Source organism: Atractosteus spatula, chromosome 7, assembly GCF_055471065.1.
Source record: "Atractosteus spatula isolate fAtrSpa1 chromosome 7, fAtrSpa1.hap1, whole genome shotgun sequence".
Classification (NCBI taxonomy): Eukaryota; Metazoa; Chordata; class Actinopteri; order Semionotiformes; family Lepisosteidae; genus Atractosteus; species Atractosteus spatula.
The window spans coordinates 27,299,397-27,321,386 of NC_142712.1; the positions used below are offsets into that span (position 1 = coordinate 27,299,397).

The 21,990-nt window shown below is 39.8% G+C and overlaps 1 protein-coding gene across 1 annotated transcript in view; it reads right to left on the bottom strand.

The window, feature by feature from the left end:
• Nucleotides 1-21,990, bottom strand: part of LOC148830751 (fatty acyl-CoA hydrolase precursor, medium chain-like) — a 93,422-nt gene that overhangs the window by 24,866 nt on the left and 46,566 nt on the right. The window contains exons 12-13 of the mRNA XM_088919968.1: nt 8,538-8,610; nt 8,279-8,448 (exon numbers count right to left, since the gene is read on the bottom strand). Of these exons, the coding sequence (XP_088776094.1) occupies nt 8,279-8,448; nt 8,538-8,610 (243 nt within the window). The remainder of the gene's footprint in view (nt 1-8,278; nt 8,449-8,537; nt 8,611-21,990) is intronic.

Sequence of the window (21,990 nt, forward strand, 5' to 3'; positions counted from 1 at the left end):
CTTTGGCCAGTGAAAATTCTCTGGGCACTGTACTGAAGCACCTCTGGAAATATCATATCTAATAATAAACAAAAACTTTGCGTTTTAAATGTTAAGAGATTGTTTACTTGTTAACTCGTAACTTACCGTGAGGTAGTGAAAGCAGCAAATTGCTGCGTTGAGGACGGAGGATGGAGGATGACAACAGGTACTGTAAGTCATTGTTGAGGTTGAGGTGATTACACAAGAGGCAAGGCCACCGTTCTTGTATAACTCCACTGTTGCAGAATCGTTGATTTCCAAATCTTCCTCCATTTCTTAAAGATTTTCTTAACACTTTTAGGGCCCCTAATGAAGTCAAAACTACAAATATTCTTAGAAAAAGTAAGAACACACACAACAGTGAACAATGCATGAAGCAAGACATGGTAAACTATATCACGTATGCCTCTAGTGTTGCCGCATAGGCTCTGTACTAGCTTTCACACAAGTTAGTAGAATGTGATGCGTACACTTGATATGAAACTAGTTGTATGACTCCTACCTCTTCACTTTCTACATTTGGGGGAGGTTTCAGAATTTTGCTTTGCTGTTGTTTCTTCCTAGTTTGAAAGCTGGCTTTCGTTATTCAAAATGTGGGTAATAATTCAAGTGCTCCGTAGTATCAAATTTTATTAAAAATAACATTCGTAAAAAGAGGTACATGTGTATTGGAAAACAGAGATTTCACTCTCTGTAAGACAATGATGGAATGACTTTTTGTCATATTGTACATTTAAAAAAATGTCCAATGTAAAGGGACAACCAACCATATTTAAAAAAATATATATGGGACCCAATTGTAACTAACATACTGTATGTATGATTGAAAAGATGTGTGAATTGAATTAAGCAACATATCTTATTCAATTATGTTTCTTTAAAGTTTGTATTTAATGTTTTAAATGCTGTATTTTTTCATTCTTGCATTAATGATGGTGATGTTAGAGAATGATTGATTTGAAATCAAATTGAAATTGGTACTAGAATATTAATTTTGTAAATTGATATATATGAACTTTGGATGATGTGATAATCTTGTAAGCATGTTGATTTCTTTATATATACAATATACACAGATGCAGCCATTCAAAGTGCGCGGTACAGACACGTACCGGAGATAATTGGCTACGGCGTCGCGCATTGTGACGCACGATGATGCGCGGTACTGCGGTACGTGATTGGTTGACCGACAGGGGCACTCGTGGTCTGTTGGTCTGTCATAGAAAGATTTACAGTTTTAGCGGCAATGCTTGTTAATAAGACAGAATTAAGCGTTGGTATGCTGTCCTAAAGGAGGCCCCATCTCATCCTCCATCTCTGTGGTGCAGCCACAGAGAAAGTATTCATGCAGGCTGATTTAGGATGTTTTCTTTTGATAAGGAACAAGCTCCCAGACGGGGATGCACTTAGCTAAGTCTGGCTATCATGATCAATGGTCATCCATTGGCGCCTATCTGTCTAGGGAGTGCCAGATGGACATCTGGACTGCATTCCTAGGTGTCAGGAGTAAGTGAGTCATATCTCACCTTGATAAACCAATCAGGGACTGGTAGGGCCGAGTAACCCACGTGGGACTCTGATGCCCATGGAACTTTCAGCCAATCGACGAGCTGAAGTTCCTCCAGGTAAAAACAGGCAACACAGAGAGCCTGAGAGATTCAAAAGATTCAGAGAGATTCAGGGATTCAGTGGAGACTTCTGTGGACTTTTCTAAAGGGAATTCAAAGAAGAATTCCAGGGCAGGACAGCCCAGGAGCAGAAGGCTCCCAAGGGCAGGACATTCTCGCAGCGCACCTCCTGACCATCCTGAGACTCAGCCCGGACAACCACGGAACGGCCAGTGTGTCCGAGTGCCAGAACTTTCCTTTGTTCTAAGAGTCTAGAGCGGAGGTTGCCAGAGAGTAACCAGAGGATCCACCCGAGGTTAGCACCAGCAGCAGGCCTCGTGAACAGGTCAGAACTGTGGACAGCTGAATCACTATTCAGAACTAGCTCTTCATCAGGAACGAACCGGTCCTCTTCCTGACTTGCTGGCACCCACAGTCATCTTTTCTCCTGTGCACAAACTTTGCTAGTTAAAGCCAACACTAACTAGCCGGTCAGTGAGCATCAGCAGCGCACCGTCGCAAGCCGCACAGCACAGCCTGGCACGGAGCCAGAGAGCGCGGATTGGACAGCAAGAAGCCTGCAGCTGATTGTTTGTGCCTGCAGGAGATATGAATCCCCAGAAATTGGATGAGTATTCAACTTCAATGCATTACAGCTCGAGAATTCAATTGTTATCCCAACCAGTTGATATCAATTTAATTCCTAAGAGTTATGTACTTGTTTTGAGTATCTAATGTAGAAGTTATAACCAAGTTCATTTATGAAACGGTCTAAATGAATGATATACTGAACGTATGTCCTCTTGATATATGTAACTCTTTGTAACTGAATGAATATATATCTTTTGTATTCTGATAACCCTCTCGATAAGATCTGTTAGGTTTATATGCATATTCTATGTATTAATAAATGTATCCTCGTGTATTAGTACCTGTGTGTGTGCATTGTTTGAGTTATGTCGCATGGATGGATTCTAAAGCCATCGCAAGAATCAATTTTGTGATTTACTGCTACAATTAATAATTGTCACAGTAAATGCCCAAACCCTACAGAACTGGTGCCTTCAGAGAGCCACTACATTTACATTTTGGCTATGGCAACGTTACACAGTAAATGTCTTTACTGTGCCCGTTGTAGTATTGAATATTTATATGGAATTTTACCACTGAAGGGAAATCTTAGTAGCTGAGCATAAAAAGAATAGGAGCATACTGTAACGTGTGTGAAGGCCATAAACGATATTAATTTTGGAACATAAACATACAGTATATGGCTGGTCTTGGTACTTTAAAGAAAAAATACACACCAGTATTCCATTTCTCCCTAAACATTTTAAGCATCGAAGTCTTTAACTAACGAGATACCGGAGTCAACAAGCATACTTCTAGAATTTGATTAAAAGGGAATATAATATGGAATTGCGTATCTAAAGAAATTAATAATGATATAATTATATTCATGTACCGCAACACAAGAATAGTACATGCTGTACATTGTCTGTTGATAATGTTTCTGTAGTGCTTTTTCAGCACTCTCCATGTGACCTTTCCGGTGGCGCTGTGGGTTAGGTTCCTGACTCCCATGTCACATGGTCTGTGATCGAATCCCACTGGAACCATTACTTTTTTTTTAACAAACATTTCTTTGAAAAAATGAAATGTTTCCCTTGGTCAGAGATTAAATAAAACCTTACTTGCACCAAACAAATTTATATCTCTAAATATCACAACATGATCGAATTTAAGTCATTTTAATAACAATGAATAGTCACCTATGCGTTACAAAATAAACATTTATATTGATTTGAATCCCGTTTTGATTTAAATCGTAAACGCGTGTTTAAATATATGTGTTTAAAGGCGATATATAAAAGCGCTGATTCTTATGGAATGTGTTCCCCCGGGGATTCAAAAAATTCATTTTTTTTAATCGCGTATCTAAGGAAAATAGCAGTATAACTTTGTTCATGCACAAACAGTGGCATGTTACATTATTAATTTGGGTGTCTCCTCTTGCCAGAAAGCTCTAAATTGCATTTTGAGTGCGGTTTTTGACTTTTTCTAAATTGCAACCCATAAATAAAGCCGATACAGTTTAGACTTATTTTAAACTGTATTACAGCAGCACAATGGACAATGCAATGTAAATTGCAAAAATGCACTTGGAATCTGTCCAAGCCCTACTTTGTCAGGCATTTTCTTTTACTGCAATGGACATAAAAACTCCCTTGCTTTTAACAGAGCATTTCATAATTTCTAACTACGAAAATTATTTAAACTGTGACACTTATCATTCATTCCATTCCATTCCATTATCAGTCTTCCATTTCTTCCTAAACATTTTAAGCATGAAAGTTTTATGAAACGGTACCCAAATATGTGATTGCTGTATAGAATGAATTTTAATTTAAAAAAAATATTTAACACGAAAATTAAGCTGGAAATCTTCTACTTTGAAAATACCTGTGAAACCGGTTTAATTCGTCACAGCCAGCACTCCCACAGAGAGGGGGGTTGTACTCGTTAATGTCTTAGCCGGAACACATCATTATATCTCATTTTGTATTTCTATAAAAAAATCGTTTGCCCAGCTTAACACTATTGTTGTTATTGTTTTTATCCTGTAAAGCGCTTTGAGGAGCACAGCTTTCTCACCACTTAGATTACTTTTTGATACCATCCTTACACAAAGCAGAAACTTCTTGTATTTTCCGATGACATACAAGTGGAAAGATTACAGATTTTAATCGTCTTTTTTCTGAACCAGGGAAAATCTGATCATGTTTCTCTATAACAATAATAAAAAACTTTATTTTACATATCACCTTTAAAAGTGGCATCTCAAAGCAATACAGTAGATGTAAATCACAGATTACAAAGTAAATACCCAGACAAACGCAAACGCGTTTTTTAATAAAATGCTTTTATTCATTCAGCAGAGAGAGAGCGTAAAACCTGGGTGTAACAGCTGTTCCTTTTTCTGATCACTCGCTCTCTGGATAAACGTCTCACCTGTCCTGTTCTTTATTTTCCTAATTTGCTGATTATGCCTTCTGCGATCCACTCCTGCCCTCACACCTAAAGAAGACTATTTTAAATTTCTTTGCGCGGTCCATTGTGCAATTAACTCTTGTATGTGCTGTCCTTAAGGTGATATCACATAAAGGTGATATGTAAAATAATGTTTTTTATTATTGTTATAGAGAAACATGATCAGATTTTCCCCGGTTCAGAAAAAAAGATCTAAAGTATACTAGTTTGTCACTAGTATACTTTTAATACAGTCTTTGCTGTGCTCTAGAGGATCCTTGTGATATTTCGAGCTCTGGTTGAATGATAAGTGTCGCAGTTTAAATAAATTTCGTAGTAGGAAATTATGAAACGCTCTGTTAAAAGCAAGGGAGTTTTTATGTCCGTTGCAGTTTTTTTGAATCCCCGGCGGAACACATTCCATAAGAATCAGCGCTTTTATATATCGCCTTTAAAGGTGGCTTCTCAAAGCGCTTTACAGGATAAAAACAACAATAACAGCAACAACAACATTATTGTATTTCATTGCACTTTGACAGATCATCCTTAAATCAATTGTTGACTTTTCTTTCTTTACTACTGAACTTGTTTGGATTGACTGAGCTCCGTTCTGTACCACACAATGATCCCCCCAGAGTCTCTGCCCCAGGTGATTTGGGTTTTTTTGACAGAGGGTAAAAAACTCTCTCTCTCACTTGCCCTCCCCCCCCTGTGTATTGTCTGTTTTTTTGTGCTGTCCTTTGACAAAACAAGGCTCGCCAGATAATGTGAATCGAAACCTGATTTTCTAGCTTTTAAAGTCGTGCGATGTGTAAGCGGGAACACATCATTATATCTTACATATGAAAAATACATAATATAGCTCCCAAACAAACGCAAACATGTTTTTAATAAGATGCTTTTATTCACTCATAATCCGACAATTTCAGGAAGACTAAGGGAGGTCTGGCTTTTTGTCTTGAAAACCATAACTCTGGTCTTGTCCAGATTGACTGTCAGCGCCCAGGTCTGACAGTGCTGCTCCAGCAGTGCCAGGTTCTGCCGCAGCCTCTGTTCTGTGGGCGACAGCAGGACCAGGTCGTCTGCAAAGAGCAGGAACTCGATTTCTGTAATTAATGCAGATCAGTAAATCAAGGGACAAAAATTATTGCGCCCGGCTCCTCAATGGGCTTTGATGTGCTAATGCGTTGGTTTAACAGTCCGGGTGTGGCAATGTTTTTTATTATTGTTATAGAGAAACATGATCAGATTTTCCCCGGTTCAGAAAAAAAGATCTAAAGTATACTAGTTTGTCACTCTTCTCATCCCCTCTTTGCTAAATGGCTTTTGAATAGAGTCACATGAAGAGAGAGGTGAAACAGCCCTACACAGCCCTGTCACAGTACACGAATATAATTATATCTTATTAATTTCTTTAGATACGTGATTCTTTTAATACAGTCTTTGCTGTGCTCTTGGGGATCCTTGTGATATTTCGAGCTCTGGTTGAATGATAAGTGTCGCAGTTTAAATAATTTTCATAGTTAGAAATTATGGAACGCTCTGTTAAAAGCAAGGGAGTTTTTATGTCCGTTGCAGTTTTTTTGCAACATGAATATAATTATATCGTTATTAATTTCTTTAGATACGCGATTCCATATGATATTCCCTTTTAATCAAATTCTAAAAGTATGCTTGTTGACTCCGGTATCACGTTAGTTAAAGACTTCGATGCTAAAAATGTTTAGGGAGAAATGGAATACTGGTGTGTATGTTTTCTTTTAAGTTCCAAGACCAGCCATATACTGTATGTTTAAGTTCCAAAATTAATATCGTTTATGGCCTTCACACGCGTTACAGTATGCTCCTATTCTTTTTATGCTCAGGTACTAAGATTTCCCTTCAGTGGTAAAATTCCATATAAATATTCAATACTTAAACGGGCACAGTTAAGATATTAAATATACATATACATACTGTATACAGTACAGTTTGCATACGGTAATATGTTTATGTTCCTAAATCAATCTCTTTTATGAGCATGTGAAAGGCATGGTGAATCGATTCTCAAAAATTACTGTACTTTGCATGATTGGAAACAAATGCGTGATTGCGAAATGCTCTATAAAAATTTACTCTATTACAAATTTACAATTTGTTGATAATAGAAATGTTAGGTTCTCTAAAGCTTTGTGATAGTTGACCCACCCAGGCAGCAAAAGATCAGCTGCACTGGTAAGATGCGACACCGAAGATATGATTAATAACTTTTTAAATCTGAAGGGAGATCTGAAGGGATCCCCCCCACACACACACACACACACAATAGAAGCAGGAAGCAGAAGCAGGGACCGTTGTCAGAAGGGAAGAAGGTGACTATTCATTGTTATCAAAAATGACTTAGATTCGATCATGTTGTGATATTTTGAAATATAAAAGTCAATTGATTGTCCATAATATTGCTATTCTATTTTTTCGAAGAAATGTTTGTTAAAAGAAAAGTCACAGCACCAGCTGGATTTGAACACACAACCTGTGAGTTGGTAATTAAGCACGTAGACCAGTGGGCTACAAGGGAAGTCGCATGAAGAGAGAGGCGAAACAGCCCTACACAGCCCTTTCGCAGTACACGAATATAATCATATCGTTATTAATTTCTTTAGATACGCGATTCCATATTATATTAGCAGAAAAGCTTAAAACTACCACTTTTTCACACGCTATTTCACATGTTAGTTAAATACTTCGATGCTTAAAATGTTTAGGGAGAAATGGAATACCGGTGTGTATTTTTCCTTTAAAGTACCGATTCCTGGAATCTGGCTGACACCCTTCTGAAGTGGTAACATGAAATCTGGTATACGGAAAAGAAAGCATTGATAAAAAAAAGCCTGGATTCTCATGTATCTCATACAAGTATATTTTAATACAGTCTTTGCTGTGCTCTTGAGGATCCTTGTGATATTTTGAGCTCTGGTTGAATGATAAGTGTCGCAGTTTAAATAATTTTCGTAGTCAGAAATTATGAAACGCTCTGTTAAAAGCAAGGGAGTTTTTATGTCCGTTGCAGTAAAAGAAAATGCCTGACAAAGTAGGGCTCGGACAGATTCCAAGTGCTTGTACAAATGTGCTAAAGAAATTATACTTTGAGTTTACAGCTTGTCCAAAGTCATTCATTATTAATACTATTAGTAATATCTTCGGTAAAGGCTTTGATGCATAAATATTTCTGATAAAGGTAGGTTGTGTACTTTTGTCCAACTGAGCAATCTTGCTTTCATAAAATATACCAACTTTTTAATGACTGATGATTAACATGCTGTAATACACAGTTTAAATTTAAAAGCTCAAATGCTGTACATGAGAGGTTAAGCTTTATTGGCTCCTCCTGGTGGTTTTACAAGGTGATACCGGATACTTTCCGGCATGACGTCAAATGACGCAATTTACCCCGTGATACTGCGTGATACTTCAACACGCTCACCGGGGTATACTGCGAAATACACCACCCATTTTGAATGGCTGCATCTGTATTCATCCTGGGTATTCACCCTCTTACTTGAAAAAAACAATCAACAGCAGTATAATTAGCCAGGCACATCGGAGATGTGTTAGGTTAAATTGTATGGACCCAGCATTGCCTCTGCATTGTTCAAACACTGGGTGCAGTTTTTCAAGCAGGGTCTGTGTCACAAACTTCACTCTGTCCTCCTTCAGTCTCCAGTTGCTCTGCTGCTCTAGCCCCAGAGTCATGTACTTTTCCTCCTGGTCATACTGTGGCCACTGCTCAAGCCCTGTCCCATTGGGTGTCCTAGAAGTCAGATTTAAACAATCAGTGTAAGTCAAAGAATACTAAAACAGGAAGTCTCTATAAACAACATAGAATACAGAGGCTCCTACCCATTTCGTGCAAACTTGGCCCAATATGACATCATTGTTCTGCACAGTTGGTCTTCTTCATCAGTCAGGTTTCCTGTCAGTGAGATTTTTATCATTACAAATATGCCAGGTGAGAGGAATCTAGAGCAATAATGCAGAGGATTAGTAGTGAGTACAAGTTATAGCTGCTGTAAGAGACAAATACATTTAAATATCTATTACCATTCCAGAAGGTTCTCAAAGTGTTTCATATATACAGTAGGAATACACCCACTTCAACTAGCACTAAAATGCAACATCTTCCTACAGCATTTGCCTGCTTATTCTGCAAAGCCAGTTCCACCACATAGCACATCAGGAGGGGAAGTGAGAAATAACTTTATCAAATAAATTAAACATGAGCTGGCTGTTTCATTCAGAGTGGAATGTAGGTTGGATTCTGAATTGGATACCCCCAATCTTCAGAACAGTGTGTAGCAACAAGGCCTATTATTTCACTTAGAAATAATTGTTATTAAAGGTTTCTAATAATCTTTGTGTACCTTGTCTTTGTCCATGCATATCTAATGCATATCTCTATCTAAATGCACAGGATTGTAGCTAAAGAGGCCCACTTTTTGTGATCTTAGCCACACAATAACTCTTTGTGTGGTAATAAGTCTTTGCATGGGGGAAAGGATGGGAGGTGAGTTTGACTTTGGATAACAATCTTTCCCAGTACCATAATTATGATTGTCTACTGCTGGCACCCAGATGTCTAGCAGAGAGAAATAGATGAATGATCTAAAGCTGATCTTAAAGTCAGAGGGCATGGTCAATCACCCAAAGGAAGGGGGAACTGTAGGGTGGGTAAAAGAACCAAACCTGATGGCATCTCAGCCAATTACCAACAAGTGATGTCCTACTATAGTCATTTTTCCCTAAATAATCACTGGCTCTCTCCATCTCTCCATCGAACTGGCAAACTGACATTTACAACCACATGACTGAGAGCAGTCCAAGTCAGCCTGGCATCTTGGAGAAAGGTTTAAGTCCTGTGAGAGTCAGCAAAATACAGTATTATGTCCAAGATATTCTTCCTGAAACAGAAGAAATTTTGTTTTTGTGAACCCAGTTATTTTTGCCTGATCAATGAAATTAGGCAGTTGGCTAACATCCAAAATGTCTGAGCATATTCTGTACAAGCTATAGCTGGGATGAACCAAGTTCTCATTTTGTCTAACTTGCTGGACCTCAAGAAGCCAAACTGTGCACAGACTGTTTTTAAAGAACAAATTCAGCAAGATGCAAGATGCTGCTTTGGCAGAGCTACCTGAGCCCCAACACATGGAAAAGCTCTTTCTCTCTCTTTCCTCTACATGCCAAGGTGCAACCCAGTCCAGCATATTACCAGCACGAAGTTTAAACGTATCAAGTATATTTGGCCAATAGATTGTCAAGTATAATTTTATCACATCAGTGAAAGTTAACGCATGTTTCATGTTAAGTTCACGATAGGAAATGTCTGAGAATATAAATATGATTTAGTTTAGAAACTGAGAGAACCTATGAGTTAGATCATAACAAATTAGGGTCAATTATATTTTAACTCTTATATTATTAATTCTGATCTTTGTGATCCCTGAATGAATGACCAGCATTCATTCATATATATTATTTCAGGTGGGTAGCTGCGTCAGAATGCGTAGGCTGCAAAGGAACAAGTAATAGGTTTATTCCATGCTGAAAAAAAGAAGAAAGGTTTGGCTGGTGAGCCTTCTTCAGGTGTGAAGAAGGCTCCACGAAGAAGATGCTTCTTCAGACACCTGAAGAAGGCTCCACGGCTGAAACTGTAAGTGACTAGGAAGTGTCTCTAAGATTTTAAGTGTGTGACACCAGGCAGTGTAAACATTAACATTATTCAAAGCAGAGGTGATGTTTGCTGAGATGTAGGGGGTCTCCTGATTATAAACAATTGCAAATTGCACCTTGATTTACCTAGTTAAAAGTTGTGGAAAAATAATTGTAAATGAGCAGTCCAGAAAACACCATATACAGATGCAGCCATTCAAAATGCATGGTACGAACCCGTACCGCGGGCAACTACGCGTGAGCCACTGCGCCATACTGCGGTATGTGATTGGCTGGTCAAAATGACCGACAGAGACACTCCTGGTGCATTGGTCAGTAGCGAAAAGATTTAATCATTTAATATCTTTTCTGTGCACATTTTAATCCGCTTAGTATTGAATATTTATATGGAATTTTACCACTAAAGGGGAATTTTAGTAGCTGAGCATAAAAAGAATAGGAGCATAACACATCTGAAGGTCATAAACAATATTAATTTAGGAACATAAACATATTATGTAAACTGTATATTGGTGGTATTGGTAGTTTAAAGAAAAAATACACACCAGTATTCCATTTCTCCCTAAACATTTTAAGCATCAAAGTCTTAAATGTGGTTATTTCGGAAACGTTTTTACGTGCTCCTTCTGACCATATTACTGTACGTTTATATACTTTGTGAAAAGTGATCGTTTTAACCTTTTCTGTGAATACACTCGTTATCGGCGTAAAAGGCATGGTGAATCGGAGATTCAGTGGACCAGAGCAATACTTTGAGTTTACAGCTTGTCCAAGGTCATTCATTATTTATACTATTAGTAATATCTTTGGTAAAGACTTTGATGCATAAAATATTTCTGCATAATTAAAATATTTATGATAAAGGTGGTAGGTTGTGTACTTTTGTCCAACTGAGCAATCTTGCTTTCATAACATATACCAACTTTTTAATGTATAATGATTAACATACTGTAATACACAGTTTAAATTTAAAAGTCTAAAGAGTATACAACTTAAATTCTTAATTGAATAAAGTGTCCCTCAGCAGTGGTTGGGATTCGAAACCGATTGTTTTCTGGTGACAGCTCAAATGCTGTACATAAGAGGTTAAACTTTATTAGCTCCACCTGGTGGTTTTACAAGGTGATTCTGGATAGTATTAACAATCTTATTTACATACGGTAGGGCACAGTGTGACGCAAAATGATACATTATGACACGTTTTGATGCTATATGCCCACTGCGTGAGCATACCCAGCTCATTTTGAATGGCTGCATCTGTAAGCTCACATTAAGACCAGAAAGAAGGGGAAAGGGAATAGAAGAGGGGAAATTAGAGGAAAGAAGGTCTGACCACAAAAGAGAGGAGTCAGAAGAAGTTGGTATTCACGTTTTTTCACAACCCCCAGTATATCTAACAATATATTCTATTACATTTGTTGCTTGTTAGGCATGTTTTGGTTATATCAATAAATTGTATATTGTGTATTAAGAATGTATGTGTGAGAGTGTAAATTATTCTGTTTTGTTCCTAAAACTCATTAAGTAGTCTTGCAATGCACTGTTTCAATTTACAACAAATCAAAACCTCCAATCTCCTACAAGTGCCATTACAGATGCAGCCATTCAAAATGGGTGAGGTATTTCGCGGCATACCGCGACACGCCCACCGGGGTATCACGCGGTTCACGTGTGTCACGTGACTAACTATCCGGCGTCGCCTTGTAAAACCGCCAGGGGGAGCTTAACCTCTCATGTACAGCATTTGAGCCTTTAATTTTGAACTGTGTATTACAGCATGTTAATCATCAGTCATTAAAATGTTGGTATATTTTATGAAAGCAAGATTGCTCAGTTGGACAAAAGTACACAACCTACCTTTATCAGAAATATTTATGCATCAAAGCCTTTACTGAAGATATTACTAATAGTATTAATAATGGATGACTTTGGACAAGCTGTATACTCAAAGTATAATTTCTTTAGCACATTTGTACAAGCACTTGGAATCTGTCCAAGCCATACTTTGTCAGGCATTTTGTTTTACTTCAACGGGCATAAAAACTTCCTTGCTTTTAACAGGACGTTTCATTATTTCTAACTACGAAAATGATTTAAAATGCGACACCTATCATTCAACTAGAGCTTAAAATATCACAAGGAAAAATACACACCGGTATTCCATTTCTCCCTAAACATTGTAAGCTTCGAAGTCTTTAACAAACGTGATACCGGAGTCAACAAGCATACTTTTAGAATTTGATTAAAAGGGAATATAATATGGAATCGCGTATCTCAAGAATTTAATAACGGTATGATTAGATCCGTGTACTGTGGCAGGGCTATGTAGGGCTGTTTCGGCTGCCTGCTCATGCGAGCTGTCTTGTAGCCTACTGGTCTAGGTGCGTGACTACCAACTGGCAGGTTGTGTGTTCGAATCCAGCTGGTGCTGGACCTTCCAGTTTTATTTATTTATTTTTTAATCGCGTAACATAAACATATTACCGTATGCAAACTGTACTGTATACAATATGTATATGTATATTTAATGTCTTAACTGTGCCCGTTTAAGTATTGAATATTCATATCTAATTTTACCACTGAAGGGAAATCTTAACATAAACATACAGTATATGGCTGGTCTCGGTACTTTAAAGAAAAAAATACACACCAGTATTCCATTTCTCCCTAAACATTGTAAGCTTCGAAGTCTTTAACTAACGTGATACCGGAGTCAACAAGCATACTTTTAGAATTTGATTAAAAGGGAATATAATATGGAATCGCGTATCTCAAGAAATTAATAACGATATAATTATATTCATGTTGCAAAAGAACTGCAACGGACATAAAAACTCCCTTGCTTTTAACAGAGCGTTCCATAATTTCTAACTACGAAAATGCCAGGTGAAAGGATTTGTAAACATATTTTGTTAAAGCAAGTCAGTTTTTTCTGCAACCCATAAAATACATTTTTCCAAGAAAGTTTAGCCTTTGTCACTAATGAAACCACTAAATAAAGACATAAATATAGAAATCTTAAGATTTGTTTTATTTAATGTTGGTAGCAGGATGAACTGTCAGAGTGTATATTTTGTCGCAAAGTTGCTGCAAGATGTTAACAGTGAAAAAGGTATTTAGAAATGAGTTATTTCAAGATGAAAAAGAAAACATACACGAAACATGGTTTCATTACGACCAGAATCGGTCTTGAGATATTTTTAACTTGATTTACAGTATTTGAGAGGTATGTCTTAACACCGATACTACAGTGCTTAAGTACTGCTCACGTATATGTTTCTAGGTTTATATTATGCATTTCATACGGTCAAATTACTTTTGAGCAACTAATAAGAAGCGCGAATTGGGAATGCGTTTTACTTTCGTTTTGTGCTGGGACCCGTGGATTGATTAGAGATATCAAGTACATACAAGTCATTTTTTAAATGTTGTAGTTCGTCTTGAAAAAATGTTACGAGTACATCATCTATCAACAATCACACAGGTTCTGTTTCCATATTGCGGATTTTGGTAAGGTATTATCAAATCCAGTGGCGCTGTTAGTTTACTGAGTCCCATGTCACATGGTCTGTGATTGAAACCTGTAAAACCGGTTTAATTCGTCACAGCCAGCACTCTTCAGGTGTGAGGGTCTTCTGCTCAGAATGAAACGCTAAAATGTTTGTGTATATTCTAATGGTAGTGGGGGCAGGGTGTGTGGGAACAGGTTTGGTTGAAATTGCATTGGAGATCTATGTTCTTCACACCTGAAACATTTTCTCTGAAAGCATTTTCTTCGCAGTTTAACCGATCTTGTTACAGCATGTTACAGTTTACTATTATTAACCATATTAATTTTAAGTGCTTAATGTAAAATCTTGTAAAAATATATGTTCATTGTTCAAATATACATTAAGTCTGACTATCATATAATAAGTTAAATACAAAACTAAAGAAAAAATAGGGTTAAATATAATTCAAAATATTTTGCTGACAATGTTAACTGTTTATGAATAATAAAATGTATTAACTAAGGAGTAGGATGGCACAGTTGTTAGTATGTTTTTTGTTTTGTTTCTTTTTCATAAATACAACAGTAGTACCTGATGTCTCAGTGGCTTTCAAAATTAAATTATGCATGCAAACCTGTGAACTAGAAAGATAACTAAGATATCCATCCATTATATTCCATAATATCCATGAAATATATGGCGCTGAAATACAGTATGTGTGACGCAGTGGTGGCCTGACACGGTGAGGTGCCCTGGCAGCTGTGTGATGCAGTGTTGGTCGGGTATGTAGAGGTGCACTGGCAGCTGTGTGTTGTGACGCAGTGGTGGCCTGGCACGGTGAGGTGCGCTGGCAGCTGTGTGGTGTGACGCAGTGGTGGCCTGGCACGGTGAGGTGCGCTGGCAGCTGTGTGATGCAGTGGTGGTCGGGTATGTAGAGGTGCACTGGCAGCTGTGTGTTGTGACGCAGTGGTGGCCTGGCACGGTGAGGTGCGCTGGCAGCTGTGTGGTGTGACGCAGTGGTGGCCTGGCACGGTGAGGTGCGCTGACAGCTGTGTGGTGTGACGCAGTGGTGGCCTGGTACGGTGAGGTGCGCTGGCAGCTGTGTGGTGTGATGCTGTGGTGGCCTGGCACGGTGAGGTGCGCTGGCAGCTGTGTGATGCAGTGGTGGCCTGGCACGGTGAGGCGCGCTGGCAGCTGTGTGGTGCGATGCAGTGGTGGAAATGTTCACCATGTTTCACCATGCTGAAAATGTTTGTACCAGACTTTTTTGAGGCCTGTTTAATTGTGTCTGAAGTCTGATGTTGTAAATTTTATTGTTAAAAAGATCCATGAAAATGTCACTACTAAAGTTAGCTGGTACTGTTGGTATTGTAAGTGGCAAGTAGAGCTCATATTTTAGATTTTGTGTAGTTGCTAGCGTTGAACTCTTTGTTGGATGCACATGAATATATTCATTATATGCCAGCGCACCTCACCATGCCAGGCCATCACTGCGTCACACCACATAGCTGCCAGCGCATGTAACCGTGCCAGGCCACCACAGCGTCACACCACACAGCTGCCAGCGCACCTCACTGTACCAGGCCACCACTGTGTCACACCACACAGCTGCCAGCGCACCTCACCGTGCCAGGCCACCACTGTGTCACAACACACAGCTGCCAGTGCACCTCTACATACCCGACCACCACTGCATCACACAGCTGCCAGCGCACCTCACCGTGCCAGGCCACCACTGCGTCACATAGCTGCAAGCGCACCTCACCGTGCCAGGCCACCACTGCATCATACAGCTGCCAGGGCACCTCACCGTGTCAGGCCACCACTGTGTCACACCACACAGCTGCCAGCGCACCTCACTGTACCAGGCCACCACTGCGTCACACCACACAGCTGCCAGCGCACCTCACCGTGCCAGGCCACCACTGCGTCACACCACACAGCTGCCAGCGCACCTCACCGTGCCAGGCCACCACTGCGTCACAACACACAGCTGCCAGTGCACCTCTACATACCCGACCACCACTGCATCACACAGCTGCCAGCGCACCTCACCGTGCCAGGCCACCACTGCATCATACAGCTGCCAGCGCACCTCACCGTGCCAGGCCACCACTGCGTCACACCACACAGCTGCCAGCGCACCTCACTGTACCAGGCCACCACTGCGTCACACCACACAGCTGCCAGCGCACCTCACCGTGCCAGGCCACCACTGCGTCACAACACACAGCTGCCAGTGCACCTCTACATACCCGACCACCACTGCATCACACAGCTGCCAGCGCACCTCACCGTGCCAGGCCACCACTGCGTCACATAGCTGCAAGCGCACCTCACCGTGCCAGGCCACCACTGCGTCACACCACACAGCTGCCAGCGCACCTCACTGTACCAGGCCACCACTGCGTCACACCACACAGCTGCCAGTGCACCTCTACATACCCGACCACCACTGCATCACACAGCTGCCAGCGCACCTCACCGTGCCAGGCCACCACTGCGTCACAACACACAGCTGCCAGTGCACCTCTACATACCCGACCACCACTGCATCACACAGCTGCCAGGGCACCTCACCGTGTCAGGCCACCACTGCGTCACACATACTGTATTTCAGCGCCATATATTTCATGCATATTATGGAATATAATGGATGGATATCTTAGTTATCTTTCTAGTTCACAGGTTTGCATGCATAATTTAATTTTGAAAGCCACTGAGACATCAGGTACTACTGTTGTATTTATGAAAAAGAAACAAAACAAAAAACATACTAACAACTGTGCCATCCTACTCCTTAGTTAATACATTTTATTATTCATAAACAGTTAACATTGTTAGCAAAATATTTTGAATTATATTTAACCCTATTTTTTCTTTAGTTTTGTATTTAACTTATTATATGATAGTCAGACTTAATGTATATTTGAACAATGAAAATATATTTTTACAAGATTTTACATTAAGCACTTAAAATTAATATGGTTAATAATAGTAAACTGTAACATGCTGTAACAAGATCGGTTAAACTGCGAAGAAAATGCTTTCAGAGAAAATGTTTCAGGTGTGAAGAACATAGATCTCCAATGCAATTTCAACCAAACCTGTTCCCACACACCCTGCCCCCACTACCATTAGAATATACACAAACATTTTAGCGTTTCATTCTGAGCAGAAGACCCTCACACCTGAAGAGTGCTGGCTTAAACCGGTTAAACCGGTTTTACAGGTTTCAATCACAGACCATGTGACATGGGACTCAGTAAACTAACAGCGCCACTGGATTTGATAATACCTAACCAAAATCCGCAATATGGAAACAGAACCTGTGTGATTGTTGATAGATGATGTACTCGTAACATTTTTTCAAGACGAACTACAACATTTAAAAAATGACTTGTATGTACTTGATATCTCTAATCAATCCACGGGTCCCAGCACAAAACGAAAGTAAAACGCATTCCCAATTCGCGCTTCTTATTAGTTGCTCAAAAGTAATTTGACCGTATGAAATGCATAATATAAACCTAGAAACATATACGTGAGCAGTACTTAAGCACTGTAGTATCGGTGTTAAGACATACCTCTCAAATACTGTAAATCAAGTTAAAAATATCTCAAGACCGATTCTGGTCGTAATGAAACCATGTTTCGTGTATGTTTTCTTTTTCATCTTGAAATAACTCATTTCTAAATACCTTTTTCACTGTTAACATCTTGCAGCAACTTTGCGACAAAATATACACTCTGACAGTTCATCCTGCTACCAACATTAAATAAAACAAATCTTAAGATTTCTATATTTATGTCTTTATTTAGTGGTTTCATTAGTGACAAAGGCTAAACTTTCTTGGAAAAATGTATTTTATGGGTTGCAGAAAAAACTGACTTGCTTTAACAAAATATGTTTACAAATCCTTTCACCTGGCATTTTCGTAGTTAGAAATTATGGAACGCTCTGTTAAAAGCAAGGGAGTTTTTATGTCCGTTGCAGTTCTTTTGCAACATGAATATAATTATATCGTTATTAATTTCTTGAGATACGCGATTCCATATTATATTCCCTTTTAATCAAATTCTAAAAGTATGCTTGTTGACTCCGGTATCACGTTAGTTAAAGACTTCGAAGCTTACAATGTTTAGGGAGAAATGGAATACTGGTGTGTATTTTTTTCTTTAAAGTACCGAGACCAGCCATATACTGTATGTTTATGTTAAGATTTCCCTTCAGTGGTAAAATTAGATATGAATATTCAATACTTAAACGGGCACAGTTAAGACATTAAATATACATATACATATTGTATACAGTACAGTTTGCATACGGTAATATGTTTATGTTACGCGATTAAAAAATAAATAAATAAAACTGGAAGGTCCAGCACCAGCTGGATTCGAACACACAACCTGCCAGTTGGTAGTCACGCACCTAGACCAGTAGGCTACAAGACAGCTCGCATGAACAGGCAGGCGAAACAGCCCTACACAGCCCTGCCGCAGTACATGGATATAATCATACCGTTATTAATTTCTTGAGATACGCGATTCCATATTATATTCCCTTTTAATCAAATTCTAAAAGTATGCTTGTTGACTCCGGTATCACGTTAGTTAAAGACTTCGAAGCTCACAATGTTTAGGGAGAAATGGAATACTGGTGTGTATTTTTTTCTTTAAAGTACCAAGACCAGCTATATACTGTATGTTTACGTTCCAAAATTAATATCGTTTATGGCCTTCACACACATTACAGTATGCTCCTATTCTTTTCATGCTCAGCTACTAAGATTTCCCTTCAGTGGTAAAATTCAATATCTACAACGGGCACAGTAAAGACGTTTACAGTAAGTCTTTCTACAACAGACCAACGGACCACGAGTGCCCCTGTCGGTCAACCAATCACGCACCGCGGTACCCTGTGTCATCTTGCCTGCGGTACGTGTCTGTACCGCTCACTTTGAATGGCTGCATCTGTAGATCATTAACAGCCAGGCAATCAGGATTTTCAGAGCCATATCTCAACCAAAGCATGGCACCTTCTGTCAGGGAACCTACTGGTAGAATAAGAGGATCCTTATAAGTGACCATGAATCCCACAGACTGCAGAGTAGCAAAGGGACAATCCAAAAGACGAAATCCAAAAGGAATGTTCCAAAGGCGGGAGCAAAGATTTAGCAACGGGAGATCAGTCAAAAGGCTTAGAAACGCACACAGGAGAATACTACAAGGGGCTTCTCCATAGTGAGCATGGGTAGGTGTGTGAGGGGAGTTTAAATACTGAAAGGAAAGGGATGTGGTTGGATAATTGGTTAGGGAGTGAGAATTTGTGGAATCTAGTGCATGTGGGAATGTGATGGGTTCAATTAGGAATGAGATTGTGAAACAGTGGTTCTGGGAATGCAACGCCGTTTGCGAGGGAGAGTGTGGGGTGTGACAGGAATGGAACGGCATTTGCGAGGGAGAGTGTGGGGCGTGACACCTTCTAAAGCACTGTAAATCATAGTATCTGATTCTTGCTAACAAATAAGTCTGCATGCCTACATCTCTGAATAATGATGCACTGTTATCCTTTGTGGTTCCACAAAGTCAAGAAGGAGTGGGAACCTTCCTCTCAAGGAGAGATAAGTATTGCACAGACACTACTATTTGTCTGAGAACTAAGTGGGCCTGGTGATTCTAACTAATATGCCAAAGAGAAGAAGTAGCCAAGAGCCCTGGGCGAGGGAGGCAAAGCGCAATACATTGCTCCACCCTCTCCAGCTAGCATCTCACCTACTTGAACTTCACAGCTCCTAAGCCAGTTCACACAGCTCCTTGCATTGAAGAATCCTTATGGATCAGGTGATGACTACTTCCACGATATCCAAAACATAAGTTATATCTTAGCAATTTTCACTTTTAGAATTCTCTCATTTTCAACCATTTCCTCAGCTCTTTTCATAAGCCTTTTATTGGTATTTTTTATTCTTAATAAAATCATCAATTTTTATAAAACTAAGCAGTCCTGATTTGAATACACACAGATCAATCTCACTGTTATCTTGAATTTGGGATGTGAAGCATCGTACTAATTATCACATTAACCTAATTGTGCTTTCAGAGAACACAATCATTTATAGCCAGTGTGGTGATTATCACTAGATCACAAGACGTATTTTATATTACATCTTACATCTTGGACAGTTACAATTTTATGTTTCAGTTACATCCAGGACATGTGCTGTGTGTCTTACATTCGGAAGGGCTTTAAACAGGATGTAAGATTTAGACACATGTGCTGATCTCCTAGAACACGTGCATGACTGCCTGGAGGTTAAAGCAACCCTCCAAATACTCTGATCCACAGCACCTGTCAATCTTTTGAAGAACCTTTTGGCAAATTATTACCAACAATCTGATGTTCCTCCCACCCCTTTGCTGACCATACCTAACCACACTTAACATCTGAGATCTGATATGATCCCAAGTAGCTTATCTAGTAAAGGTACTTGGTGAACTAAGATGGCGCCGACAGGGAAGGCTGCTGTCCCACGAGCTCTCGTTTGTTTCTGTCTATTTCTGTACTTTATGTTGTTTTCCATACTGCTAACTGTACGTACTGCTTGTTTGGTGATCAGCTATGACCAACAAATGCTAATGGACATCAGATTGTCTATCAGCATAAGTAGATTTGCACCAAAAATAATGATGGATTACCTGGACTACCTGGACTATGGAGTCTTACCTGTACCTGTTCCTGGAGAAAAGCACCGGCAACGCAGGAAGAGAGGTAAGTGGGCAGGTGTCTTGTTTAGACTGAGACAGTGCAGCAATCGCCCTCCACTTCTGAGCATACTTCTTGCTTGTTCAGTCACTTGACAACAAACTGGACGAGTGGAGAGCAAGGCTTGCTTAAGGGACATTAAGAACTACAATATGCTAGCGTTTACTAAAACCTGGCTTGACCCGTCTATTCTGGACACCACTATCCTCCCAAGAGGTTTTTCTATCCATCGTCAGGACAGGACAATGGACTCGGGGAAGATCAGGGGCGGAGGGGTGTGCTTCATGGTTAATAACTCTTGGTGCGCAGACATGGAGACTATTTCATTGTCATGCTCTCCACATCTTGAACACCTGACAATAAAATGTTGCCTGTTCTATCTACACAGCGCTGTATATTCCACCGTGGGCAAACACCACAAAAGCACTGGATGAACTACTCGGACACCTAAACAGACACGAGAACTCATAACCCGAGGGCGCATTCATCACAGTAGGGGACTTCAATTGAGCGAACCTGAAGAAAACCATGCCTAACCTGAATCAGCATATCAATTGCCCAACGCGCAGAACAAACATGTTGATTAATGTTTACACTCCCTTCCAGGACGGCTACAAAGCCCTCCCCCGACCTCCTTTCAGGAAATCCAATCACACCTCCATTCTGCTACTTCCTGCTTACAGGCAGAAACTTAAGCAGGAGAAGCCCTTGACAAGGACCATTCAGTGCTGGTCAGATGAATCAGATTCTAGTCACTGTTTTGCCACCACTGATTGGAAGATTTTTTGTGAAACTGCTGGGAACAACATTAACTTGTACATGGACTATGCTACTAGCTATATCAATAAATGCATAGAAGACCTTGTCCCCAGGATTAGAGTTCGCACATACCCAAATCAAAAACCATGGGTGAAATATGCGCTAAACTCAAAGCTAGAACAATCACTTTTAACTATGGAGACATGGACATCCAGATCTTTCCTCAGAAAAGCCATCAAAACAGTTAAATATAACTTTAGAGCGAAACTAGAACCATGCTATCATGTTGACCGAGACACCCGGAATATGTGGAACAGAATTCGCACCATCACAGACTACAAAAGCGTAACCCAGAAATACGACACAAGATGCCTTTCTCCCTGATGAACTAAACTCATTCTATGCTCGGTTTGAAGTCCATAACACAGAACCAGCTAAGAAAATCATTGTAAACCAGGGGGAATACCCACTGTCTGTCTCCAGAGCTGACAAGTATAAAGTTTTTAGGAAGACAAATCCACACAAAGCTCCTGCCTGCGACGCTATCCAGGGCAGACGTCTTCACAGACAAATTCAATCTTTCCTTTACTCAATACACATTCCCTTT